The 12,427-nt window shown below is 44.5% G+C and overlaps 1 protein-coding gene across 1 annotated transcript in view; it reads right to left on the reverse strand.

Annotated features, from left to right (window-relative positions):
* LOC146458394 (uncharacterized) overlaps positions 1-12,427 on the reverse strand; it is a 125,707-nt gene that overhangs the window by 95,053 nt on the left and 18,227 nt on the right. The window contains exons 15-24 of the mRNA XM_085090786.1: positions 12,105-12,293; positions 10,979-11,278; positions 10,330-10,683; positions 8,438-9,516; positions 7,175-7,454; positions 6,325-6,497; positions 3,536-5,471; positions 2,876-3,216; positions 870-2,002; positions 1-289 (exon numbers count right to left, since the gene is read on the reverse strand). The exon at positions 1-289 is cut by the window's left edge and continues 377 nt beyond it. Coding sequence (XP_084946912.1) covers positions 1-289; positions 870-2,002; positions 2,876-3,216; positions 3,536-5,471; positions 6,325-6,497; positions 7,175-7,454; positions 8,438-9,516; positions 10,330-10,683; positions 10,979-11,278; positions 12,105-12,293 — 6,074 coding nt within the window. The remainder of the gene's footprint in view (positions 290-869; positions 2,003-2,875; positions 3,217-3,535; positions 5,472-6,324; positions 6,498-7,174; positions 7,455-8,437; positions 9,517-10,329; positions 10,684-10,978; positions 11,279-12,104; positions 12,294-12,427) is intronic.

Genomic DNA, 12,427 nt, shown 5'->3' on the forward strand with positions numbered 1-12,427 from the left:
TGAGATAGACAGTCCCGGCAGCACCAGTCTCCGCACCGGAAGCAGCACTGCCACCACTGGTGTCAAACTTTCCCCTGTATGGGTGGTGTGTGTCATTGTTGCTGTAATAAACGGCTATCCGACCACCCGATCCACCGCCTGAGCCCGTGGCTCCGCTTCCACCGTGCGATTGTATAATACCAGTGTGGCCGCCGGAGAGGACCTGGGTATGAATTAAGATGCTACCGCCGCTTCCGCCGCCATTGTTGTTACTGACGTCACGGCTGTTACTGATGATGCCGCCATCAACCTACAAAGAAAACAAATTTCGTTTTCTTATTTAAAAAGCTGTGGTTAGTTTATTCATGTGCCTGTGCAAGTTCTAATGGCAATCTCCTTCCTATCATAAATTGATATGGGGTTAGTTTCTAAGGAACTGTGTTACTGCGTCGGTGGGTGAGTCGAAACGAATATTTGGTTTTATCAACTAAGTTCAACTGTTAGTTCAACTCAGTCGATAAAACCATATATTCCTTCCTATCACAGACTGCGAAGAGTCCTTTTGTTAACAAAGATAGTAAAGGAAGAAGAGAGAATCATAATCATGCTTGTAATCAGCCCAGCCCAAACTAAAGCGAGCTTCTTCCACGCTATATGACAAAAAAAAATTAGACACTACTCCCGCGACGAAAAAAACGCTATTCTGCTGTTTAATTTGACTCAAGCAAGCGAAAATTTTTTCTCCTGACTTGCGTTATGGTTTTCGTTAGCGAAGGCTCAAATATTGATTTGTGTTTAGTGACGAAAGATTTTCCCAAATGGGGGAAAAGTCGCTTTATTTTGCGAGTTTAAATAAATAAACAGCAAAAAAATTAAATTTTCAACTGAACCTGTAGAATATCTTCAACGTTGATACTCAAAACCCCGCCACCTTTTCCGCCACTTCCATCGCCACCACTTCCAAAATCCCTCGGGTAATACAAATTCCCGTACGGAAGTCCCTTCTTCATCCTACACGTGTGGTAACCCCCACAACTGCCTCTCCCGCCAGTCCCACCATGCCCTGCGCCCCCGCGAAGCCAGTTGGTCGTTTGTAAGCCTCCTGGTCCCTTCGTTGCTAAGTAACCGCCGTCGCTTGCATCGATAACACCACCATCATCTACGTTTAGATTGACAGCTGTTATATTCATGTTAAACGTGTTAATAGCAGCTCCTCCCTCAACCGTCAGGATTTTAGCTTGAAGAATGTACGCCGCGTTATGAGCGTTGGGACTATAGGTTCGGATCTGGGACCTCGCCATGATTCTAACAGTCTCGTTGAAAATGTAATTACGCCTAATTCTTTCGCCAGTCGAACCTGTCAAGTAACAGTGAAGCGTGCCACCGTTAAGAATTGTGAGATTTCGAATGTGATCGAGCGTTCCTTCCACGTGCACTGCGATCTTGTTCATTTCGGAAATTGGTGCAAGTCCAAGGTACCCTCCGTCGTAGATGTAGGCGCTAAAAGGGATGTCCAAAAACAGGCGATGCAAGTTCATGACTTGGTTAAGGGCAAGATGAATCATTCCCGTACGATCTCCGATCATGTATCGAAAGAACAACGAAGCCGGACGATTCACCGGTTCGGTTAAGATCGCCAGGTGAGCCCCTCCGTAAATCTGAAGCTCCTCAAAGTGAAAGTCGTGAGTACCGTTTGCAAAATGATGGCTTCCCGATTCCGGCAATATCCACGCTCGACAGCCGTCTTGTGAAAGATCGGAATAGTCAGATATTCTTGTTTTCAGCGGGTGTTGGCCACCATTGTCAACTAACAGTGTTCTATGGGTGTGAACTAGGTGATATAGGAATGCTGTCCCGGGACCTCCTGCCTCAGTGTTGGATGCACCGCCCTTGGCACCTCCTCTTGACTGGAAGGACCCTGTGTAGGTGGTGTTTTCAGTGAAGTACACAGCGATCCTTCCACCAGCCCCTCCCCCAGAGTCACTACCACCGGCACCGCCATTTACTGTGATACTTCCAGTTCCTTAAAAAAAAAAAAACAACAACAACAAAAGAATTGGTTGACAAAGCACACGAGGGTACGAAACCCTCTCCAAGAAACAATAATAAATCTCAGATATAAACCGTACATTATTATTTACCTCTAACCACACAATCGTAAAACCATATTCCAAGGTACTCAAAAATTTAGGTCATTCAAAGTAAGACCAAACAACTGTAATCAAAATACAAGAGACTGATGACATCCCTACTACTGAAAACCCACAAGATCTTCTTTTTAATGAACTGGAGAAAACAATTCTCGAAGGCAGAATTCCGACTAAAAGATTCTTATTATGAATTACTCAATAAGGAATACTATTTCCTAGTTTAAAAGAGAATGCTGATAAGAGATATCAGAGCATAGTTTATGACCATCTACAAGCAATATCTCAAACGGAATATAAATCCTAGAACTGTAGTTCGAAAAGAAGTTAGGTCACTACTAAAAAACGGAGCAACGAAGCACCTATCACTGTGAAAGATGCAATGGATGTTGTGTCACTAGTACTATTGACACAAATGATGGATCAGAGAATGCACTCTGCAGTGGATGGTATGACTTGCTCTCATCTGGCCTCCTAGCTCAGTCGCGGTTGATCAAATCCGAAGATCGTGGGTTCGATTCCCGCCGAAGTCAAACATTGTTTCGTTGGCTCGTGCGGTCTCCTATTTCCTTACTAGGGCTAACGCTCAATAGGAAATTCATGGGGTGCACTTAAGCACTTAAACATACACTGCAGAGTTAGTTTTCTGTTCCATTACCTATTACTGTATTACTTGCAAGAAAAGCGTTCGTTGATCCCTTGCTAAATTGAAAATAAATCTCGGATCTAAATATATTTAAATCCTCTACCTTTCATCCTGTAGCAGTGCATCCAGATACTGCCTCCACTTCCCCCTCCACTTACAGAATCCCCGCCTGGGTCTCCATCAGCTGTCACCTGTCCGTCAATTTGAATGACATTCGTGACATTGAACCAAATCACTCCACCTCCTCTTCCAGATTTCCGCCCCCCACCGGAACTTCCGAATCGGAGGGGTTCGTAGAGATCTCCATATGCAGCTCCGACTACTGCGGCATGTGTTCCTCGTCCACCTCTTCCACCGTAGCCAGCGCCGGAGGAACCGTAAATGTGTGATGAACCGACACCTAGATTGATGATCCCATGGAGGCCAGAACCTTGAGGGTGAGTTCTATGCAACAAAATAAGATAAAAATGAGTAGAAAAAAGCACAAGGGGAGACCCTCACAAAGTCCCTTGGTTAACAAATGTAAAAACACAGAATCAAACATTACTACGTAGTCAAACATTTAGGCAAGCCTGTGTTGAGTTTAACCATTAAAAGGAAAGCTGCTGAACAGCACGTTCCTATTTCTCACGCTATGCAATGCGTTTGGATGATTTTCCCATGTGTGATCATTCAAGTGTAAGCTATTGAGCGAACTTTCTAGTGTTTCCAGTGGGATAATTTCTTAGAGCAAGCGAATTAACAACAAACATCAGTAAACTACCTGTTGTAACCCTGTCCATTAGCCGTCATCAGCCCACCATCATCAATCGTGATATTCTCTCCAAGAACAGTCATCCTTGTGCCATGGAACAGTCCACCTCCTTCAATAAAGAACGCCCTGGCAATAATCGTGATTCCAGGGTGAATAATTGGAGAAGTAAAAGCACGCATAACGCCATCGTCCTGTACTCTCACGGTGTCGAACTCGAAAGAGCTGTTCGTTTGATTGGCTGTCCTTCCCCCGTGGTACATCCAAAACTCTCCGCGGTGATGGAGCGTCATGTTTTGAATGTGGTCAACCGCGCCGGAAATGTACAATGTCACGCCGTGCACTTCCGTGTACGGCGCCAGACCAAGATAACCACCAGCATACACGTGCACGCTGAAGGGAACGTCTATTTCCGGTCGGTGCAAATCCATGACTTGATTTTCGGAAACGTGAAGAGTTCCGGTGCGATCTCCGATCATGTGCCGGAAGAATAACGACGCATTCCGACCAACGGGCTCAGTTAGCAGCGCTAAATGACCGCCTCCGTAAACCTGAAGTTCTTCAAAACGAAAATCGCGGCCCTTCCCGGCAAAATCATGATTTGCCGATTGCGGTAGGATCCAAGCACGGCAGCCATCGCTGGTTAAGTCATTGTAGTCTGCTATCGCTGATACAAGCGGCTTCTGTCCTCCGTTATGGATGAGTAATGTACGATGCGTGTGGACCATATGATAAAGGAACACGGTACCCGGTCCTCCGGCCTCAGCCTTACACAGATCCTCTCTACCAATTTGGCATCCAAGGGCCGCTCCACCTCGCGCCTCATACACAAAGTACGTTGACGTCTCGTTCACCTGGAAATAAATTGCAATCCTCCCTCCCGCTCCCCCTCCCCCTGGGGATCCACTGTGCGTGGAACCAGCTCCTCCGTTAGCAGCTATCCTTCCATAGCCCTTGATCCTCTTACAGTACATCCAGATGCTTCCACCGCTGCCACCACCACTTCCGGTCAATGCAGCTGCATCTTCACCATTGGCCGATACCAACCCATCAACGTCAATCAATCCAGTCACGTTCATCCACAACATACCTCCACCGTTACCGCCTCGAGAACTACCTGATCCTTTGCCACCAGCGCTACCAAATATATAAGGCTCGTACAAATCTCCGTAGGCAAACCCAGTTTTGGTGGTACCTCCTGTCAAACTTCCCCGTCCTCCGCTCCCACCATGTCCGGCTCCTGATGCCCCGTTAGCATCAATCCCGTGGCCAGGATTGATTGGCCCATGAGTACCATTGCCTTGGTAACCATGTGACGTATTGTACCCCAGACCATCCGCAATCAAGGATCCACCAGCGTCGATTGTAATGTTTTCCGTGACAAATGTGAGGCGTGAGCCTCGAATCAGCCCTCCTCCTTCAATAAACACCGCGCGAGTCGTGAAGACAAGGTCGGGGTCATTGATTGGTGACGTGACGCAATGAATGGTACCAGTGTCTTGGACTCGAATGGTATCAAACTCATACTGGTTTTCTCCTAGACGTTTATCTGTTCTCCCTCCATGATTAAGCCACAGATTGCCGCCATGGTGTATCGTCATATTCTGGATGTAAGCAAGGACACCCCGAACAATAATTTCAACTCCATGGATTTGTGTGTAGGGAGCGAGGCCAAGAAAACCTCCGCTGTAGATTTGGGCACTGAAGGGCATGTCGATCTCAGGCCTCTTCAAATCCATGACTTGTTTATCTCCAATATGAATCATTCCGCTCCTATCCCCGATCATGTGTCTAAAGAACAACGAAACGTTTCTCGTGTCGTTTCCCGCGAGAGGCCAGATACCCAGGTGAGCCTTGTTGTAAATCTGTAACTCTTCGAAATGAAAATTGTGTTTGTGATCAGCAAAATGATGGATTCCTGATTCGGGCATTATCCACGCCTTGCAACCTTTGAGAAGGAAAAGAAAATGATTTAGTCATAACTTGGCCCAATACATTGAACAAAACCAGGCCTGTAATATTTCACAGGTTTACAACCATCGCCATCACATCTTTTGAAAGATTATTTGATTTTACTATTTCATCTGACGAGTTTTCCTTGATATCATTGCGGTGATGGGCCAAAAGGTGAGCTGCAAAAGGCTACAAATGGCCAGTTATTTTATTAACACAATGTAAAGACCCTTTTAAACGGTTTTAACATTTGTCCAACATTCGTTCAACGAAAGTTGAAGGGATGTTGGGCAAATGTTGCATGAACGGAGTGTTCAAACGGTTTCAAGGTCATTCAACATTTTCAAGAACAAAGGAAATGTTGAATCGATGTTGAATGACAGTTTAAACCAATTTAAATTTGATTCAATACGCTTTGAACAAGCTTTCAACATTTCTTTACGCTTTCAACAATGTTGGACGACCTGTTCAAACGCCCCCGACATTTGGTTCAACAACTGTGTTGAATGCATGTTGAAGCAAATGTTGAAACAGTTTAAACGGGCCTTAAAGGTTTCTGGCACGGATGGTTAAGATGTAAATGGATTCCAACTTAAACAAATTGGGCCAACGATGACAAATTCTTCAATATTGTATTTTTGATAAAAATTGGAAATAATCGTCTTAATTATTTCGTAAGTCTAATTTATAATTAAGTTGATGTGATATCTCACGATTATGCCAAATGTTTGACCAAAATACCATCGAAAATGTTTACGACATTACCCCTTCAAACCAAAATTTGAAAACCTTCTGCAGTCTCGAGCTTGAGAATGAAACTACAAGGGTTAAAAGAACTGATGTTTTACCTTCTTCGTCTAATTTTGCGTAGTTTATGTGCTTATTTAGTGGTTTGCCCCCATTGTTATCAAGAAGCAATGTACGATGAGTATGCACCAGGTGGTATAGGAAAGCTGTACCAGGCCCTCCATTCTCCACGTTTTGTAGTCCTGTCTTCGCTTTTCCTCCGTGAGCTTGGTAACTAGACAGAAAAAAGAAAACACTACATTAAAACGAAGGGCGTCCAATTGAAAATTGAAATGGGCATAAGAGGGGAGATCACGAAAACATTTCCATGAAAACGGCCAGAGGATCCCAAAGGTAACGGAGGATAAGAACGCCTACAGTGTAACGCACATGTAGTCGATAGTCGACGATAGTCGATTTCAAGAAAACTACAAAAATGATTTAATTAGAAGTGGTTACGTTCTTGCACGGAAATATTAGATAATGGCGTGATATATCAATTACTTAGTCTATCAACTGTGAGATTTTAAGTCGATTAACCGACAGCTACTTACGCCGTTAGTTATTGGCCTAAAATGTAACAGTTGCACCCCACCCCTGTAATTATTGTCCCGGATATCAATTAGCCCACACGCTGTTGATGGACAAATCTACGGTTAGCCTATGAAATTAGTCCGTGGAAAACCATATCAAATTCACTCCTGCGTCACGCCAGTTGAGCACCCTTAACGTTAGTCATAGGATCGATTTCCAGCCGATGTCCGGTGAAGCGAGCCTGTGCTCCCGCCTCTTCCTGGGGAGAGAGTCCCGGACTCGAAAGAGCGGCGAAATCGAGCCTACTTTAGTCTAGGCTTCAATTATGGCGGATCTGTGGGTGTTAAGTGAAATCAGTATCAATTTTAGTAATGTCACCTGAAGTATGAGAAAGTGTCGTTCTTTCTAAAGTAGACAGCAATTCTTCCCCCTGCGCCCCCTCCCCCATGATAATAATATGGATGTGACGTATCCTCGGGAGACGAGCCGCCATTTGCAGTGATCTTTCCATAGCCTTTGATGATGTAGCAGTGTACCCAGACGCTACCGCCACTGCCCCCTCCCCCCTGGGGAAGGGAGTCAGCACCGTCCGCCGAGAGGGCTCCGTCAATTTCCAGAAGATTAGTGACGTTCAAGAAGATTGTTCCACCTCCGGCACCTAAAAGAGATTTCAAGCGCAATCGGTTTAAGTCTAAATTTCGTGAAAGAAATGGCCGATTTGTCTGGGCTTGTCTCGGGAAAATTAAATTCTTTCGTTAAGCGATCGCCTTGAATTGCGCAGTAGCAAATGTTAAGTAAACTCTATGAATACAAAAAATGTCATGTCGGTATTTATCATGAGCGATTTTAGGCTACAAACTTCTAAATACAGAAGACAACGCGACGCGGCAGGATAAACCGATATTTCAGTTTAATGGTCAATTTTAACGAGCAATAACGTTCCGAGCATAAATAATAATAATAATAATAATAATAATAATAATAATAATAATAATAATAATAATATTTATCCAGGGAGCCCACTCGCCTTGGCGGTTTTTAGTGGGGCCCTGCAAATTAAAAATAAAACAAAAAATACAATTACCTAAAAAACGATTTCACAAGATCAAGCGAATTTAAAAATAGCTGAACAATCGTCATTCACAAACTTTTAAGCTTTGCCTTAAAAAGGGACAATGATTTGATGTTTTTAATGTCATTGTCTAAGTTGTTCCAGTCCTTAGAGGCTTGATAGTTCATAGTTCATAGTTCATAGTTTTCGGAGCCTGGTTGGTTTCTAAATCAATTCTACGAAAATTTTGCGAAGATAAATCCTGAAAACAATCCAGGATTGAATGGGTATACAACTCATTACCTCTGCGATACCGGTGCAGTGCTCTACCAGTTAAACTATTAAGCCATTTTTACTATTTTCCTCTTCGAAGAATTCCATAGGCGCCGTTGGGTGGCGGCCGACATTATCCGCTCACTTTGCCACCCAATCACATGTTCCGCACTGTCCCCAGCTCTCGCTATTCGAGATGGGTGCTCATTGAACTCAGCAATCAAACTCGCTTAACACTCGGAAAATGGAGGCTAAGAACACCAATTCTATCTCTTAACTGACAATGGTGATTTTAAAATTGCCATTTTTGTTGTTACCTGCTTTCCCTGATGCCCCTCCACCGCTGCTTCCAAACTCCACTGGTTCGTACATGTTACCGTACGGTACTCCAACTTTAGGCGTGTTCTTTCCCCTCCCTCCCGTCCCTCCGTGCCCTCCACCAGATGCGGCAACACTAGTTCCAGGCCCAAGTCCTAGGTTGATCGTCCCGTGAACACCCTGACCCGTCCCGTCAGATTGCTTGTATCCGCGCCCGCTTACAGACAGAAGACCCTCTGTGTTGATGCTAATGTTTTCAGCGAGGATTCTCAGATCACTACCTTCAACTTTTCCACCTCCTTCGATATGCAGTACTCGCACAGTCAAATTCATTCCGTTGTGCGTCACAGGCGAAGATATCATTTCTATGACTCCTTCGAACTGTACACGGATGAAGTCAAACTTGAAATCGTTTCCCATCGCCTCGTTTCCTGTTCGCGAGTCTTCCTTTAACGACAAAAGACCGCCATGATGCAGTGTTAGATTCTTGACGTAGGATATCACTCCGGCCACGTGAATCTCGACTCCGTGAACTTCCGTCGATGGAGCAAGGCCAAGGAATCCACCTCGATACACTCGAACATGGAACGGTAAATCGATATTCGGTCGCACCAAGTCCATGGTTTGGTTATAACCGACATGGATGGTCCCTGAGCGATCACCGATCATGTTCCGGAAGAAAATCGAAGCGGACCGATTATGAGGCTCGGTTAATATAGCCAACTGGGCTCCACCATAAATCTGCAATTCCTCAAAGTGGTAATTTTGATCGCCAGAAAAATTATGTTGACCAGAGCTAGGAAGAAGCCAGGTTTTACCAGTTATCAGGTCTGGTTTGGAATAGTCACTGATGATGCGATGGGCGGCAGGGATCGCCTTTCTCCCGGCATTACTTATAAGTAATGTGCGGTGTTTGTGGATCAGATGGTACAGGAACACGGTACCGGCGCCCCCAGGGAGAGCATCCCCCTGAGCATTTCCCCCGAGGGATTCAAACACTCCGCTGTAGGTCTTGTTACTTCTGAAGTAAACTGCTATTCGTCCACCTGCTCCTCCTCCGCCATGGAATATATTATGGCTGAAACATAGGAAACGAAGACAAATTACAAACATGTTTATCTCGATTTAAAACAGTAAATGAGCAATGTCCGCTCGGGGATCATGAGTGTTTTGTAGTGAAAAAATATATTAAATCCTATAGAGTCAAAACTAATACAGTTGGACAATCACATAATAGTGCCTATAGTCCAAAAATATTAACTGAGAGAATAAAAATATTCACTATTTTCTTGCTCACTTTAAGCTGCACATGCATGTTTAAATTTACACAACAGAAAGAAGGGACTGGTTGAATTACGAAAAAGTAGGTGTAAAACTAAGCCACGAGCGTTTAGTGTTTACGAAAAGATTCCAGGTCTTCCAAACACATTCGTGTGGTCGCTTCAGGCGCGTTTCTATTTGAAACACGGAATTCCAGATTCGTTTTCTTTTCAACAACTACGTGTAAGTGGAAACAGAACGTGGAAAACATGACTGTATTCCCAACGTCTGTTCTCTAATCTGACCAACCTCGTGGCCAGAACCCACCACTAAAACAACTAAAGTGAAGTAAGTATCATGAGCCTGTGGCTCATGATAAAGTGATTGACAATAAAAATCCAGATCGAATTGGAATTTGGTAATGTTGGTTTTTGAGGAGAGGGGGGAAAAGTTGAACCTGGAGAAAAACCTCTCTGAGCGAAGACGAGAAACAACAACCAACCCAAGCCAGATATGACGCTGAGTCGGGGAATTGAACCCAAGTCACAATGGTGGGAGGCGAGTGCTTTCACCACTGCGCCATCCCTGCTCCCCAAACTAAGATATTACAATAACAAAAGCGTTTAATTACTGTGTCTCGGTATCTCCGTTTCCTCCGTTTGTCTGCACCGCTCCGTATCCCTTCATCAGATTTGTCTCAATCCAAATACTGCCACCACTTCCTCCTCCTGAGCGATCCTGCTGGCCGTTTGCGCCATTACAGCTGATTGTTCCGTCAATTTGAAGTGTCCCAGTTACGGACATGCGTATTATGCCTCCACCCACTCCCCCTGAGCGGCCTCCTCTGCATCCAAAGTGCTGAGGCTCGTACACGTGACCATATGCAACTCCAACACGCGTCTGAGCTTTCCCGCGTCCTCCATTCCCACCATGCCCTGCGCCCGAAGATCCATCTGAGCTTGCGACACCTGCACCAGCGGCACAACTGGAGGAAAAAGAAATGTTTACATGACCTTTTCATAAACTAGAGTGTGACACCTTACATAAATCATTTCCAAATTCACTGTACAAAATTGACAACGCCTGAAGAACCCCATTAACATCAAGCGATGATTTAGTCCCTAAATCCTTAAATCACAATATCAACATGTAAATTCTCCTTCCTGTTCTCTGTGTATTTATCATGTTACATGTGAGGAGAATTTGTTTAGATGTCACGACATTTCATCTTTAGTGATCACAAAAAGTTCCTATAAGGAGACTCTTATAAAACAGCTAACCTCGCGTCGACGGTGTCTCCTCTCACATGTCCCAAATCATCCACTGTGAAATTCCCAGCAAAAATACGCATGCGCACCATGTGTAGAATTCCACCACCCTGGATTTTGACCTCATCAATGTTCAGCGTCAACGAATTGCTACCTACGCCAGAAGTTGACGTCACCTCTCCTCCATCGGCCACAGTAAGGGAATTTAATTTGTAGGTTCCTTCGGTATTGGCGAGCTCTGTCGAGCCTGTGAGACCGAGGTATAAATGACAGTTCTTGGCAATTGTCATGTCTTCAACGCCGAGGTAGCCCCTAAGAGAAAGTGAAAACAAGTGTAGGTAACTGTTATATGTCTTTGTTTACTAACCAAGGTACCCTTCCGGCTTCTGCTTGCCCCGGCTTTCACAGAATGAATAATTGAGAAAGTGGCCTTTTTATCTATGATTCTACGTCACTTGAAAGCGAACATATTAAGATGGTTGCGGTTATTTAGCGCGTCGCAGTGTCGACCTGAAGGTCACCTGTTTGAGTCCTGATCTCTGCAGCATCCCGTTGTTTCCTGAGACAAAAAACTTTGCTCCATACTGTCTCTGTCCACCCAGGTGTACAGATGGGTACTGGTACACCGCTAAGGCGGGAACAAAATTCTCGTGGTAACCTGGCGATAACTAGCATTTCGCCATCCCGCTCAGAGGGGTGTGGTGACACTAGACCGTGGTTGTTTCGTCCGTTGCCCCCCCCCCCCCCCCAACCTCCATTCATATCTTCGAGAATACTAAGCCTATGGCAATGAAACCCGGGGGCTGGATAGTACGTCCAGAGGTGTTTTTTCAAGGTCCACAACGGGAAGAGACGATATAATTTCATGAAGGAATTACGTCATGATTCCCAAATGGCAGCCACCTTGGATCTAACATCTTGGATTCTCCAAAATTTCTGAAAGCCACCAAAATTGCGCAAAAAGTAATCAAACCCAACAGGAGAACACTAAAATGAACTAGATATAATTTTTTTTCTGTTTGAGTTGGTTCAGAAAAAGGCATCAATCACGGAACTTGGTAAAGGAATATCGAATTAAAAACTAAACGCAAATTCCTTTCGAGATGTAAAACAAAAACCGCTTTTAAACTAAACTCACCTTGTAGTGATCTGAATACCATAACACGAAAATGTCGGTGGCAGGTGAAAGTGGCCATTTCTGTGAACATACACGTTTACTTCAAATAATTCGTGATCAGCAATCTGAGCAATCACGATCTGGTTTGGTCCCACGTGTATTACACCTGTGCCATCGCCTACAAAGCTGTAAACCTTTAGTCCATGAGGTCTGTAAAATCAAAATATTTCACAGTTATTCCACGGAACTGGCTCATTCCTGGACTTAAAGTCAACGAAGCGCGCAACAAATGAGGGAGTTGCCTTCAATCCGACAACAATGTTTGCCACCTTTTTCATACGACT

The sequence above is a fragment of the Pavona decussata genome, unplaced genomic scaffold (assembly GCF_977016875.1).
Source record: "Pavona decussata unplaced genomic scaffold, jaPavDecu1.1 SCAFFOLD_233, whole genome shotgun sequence".
Lineage (NCBI taxonomy): Eukaryota > Metazoa > Cnidaria > Anthozoa > Scleractinia > Agariciidae > Pavona > Pavona decussata.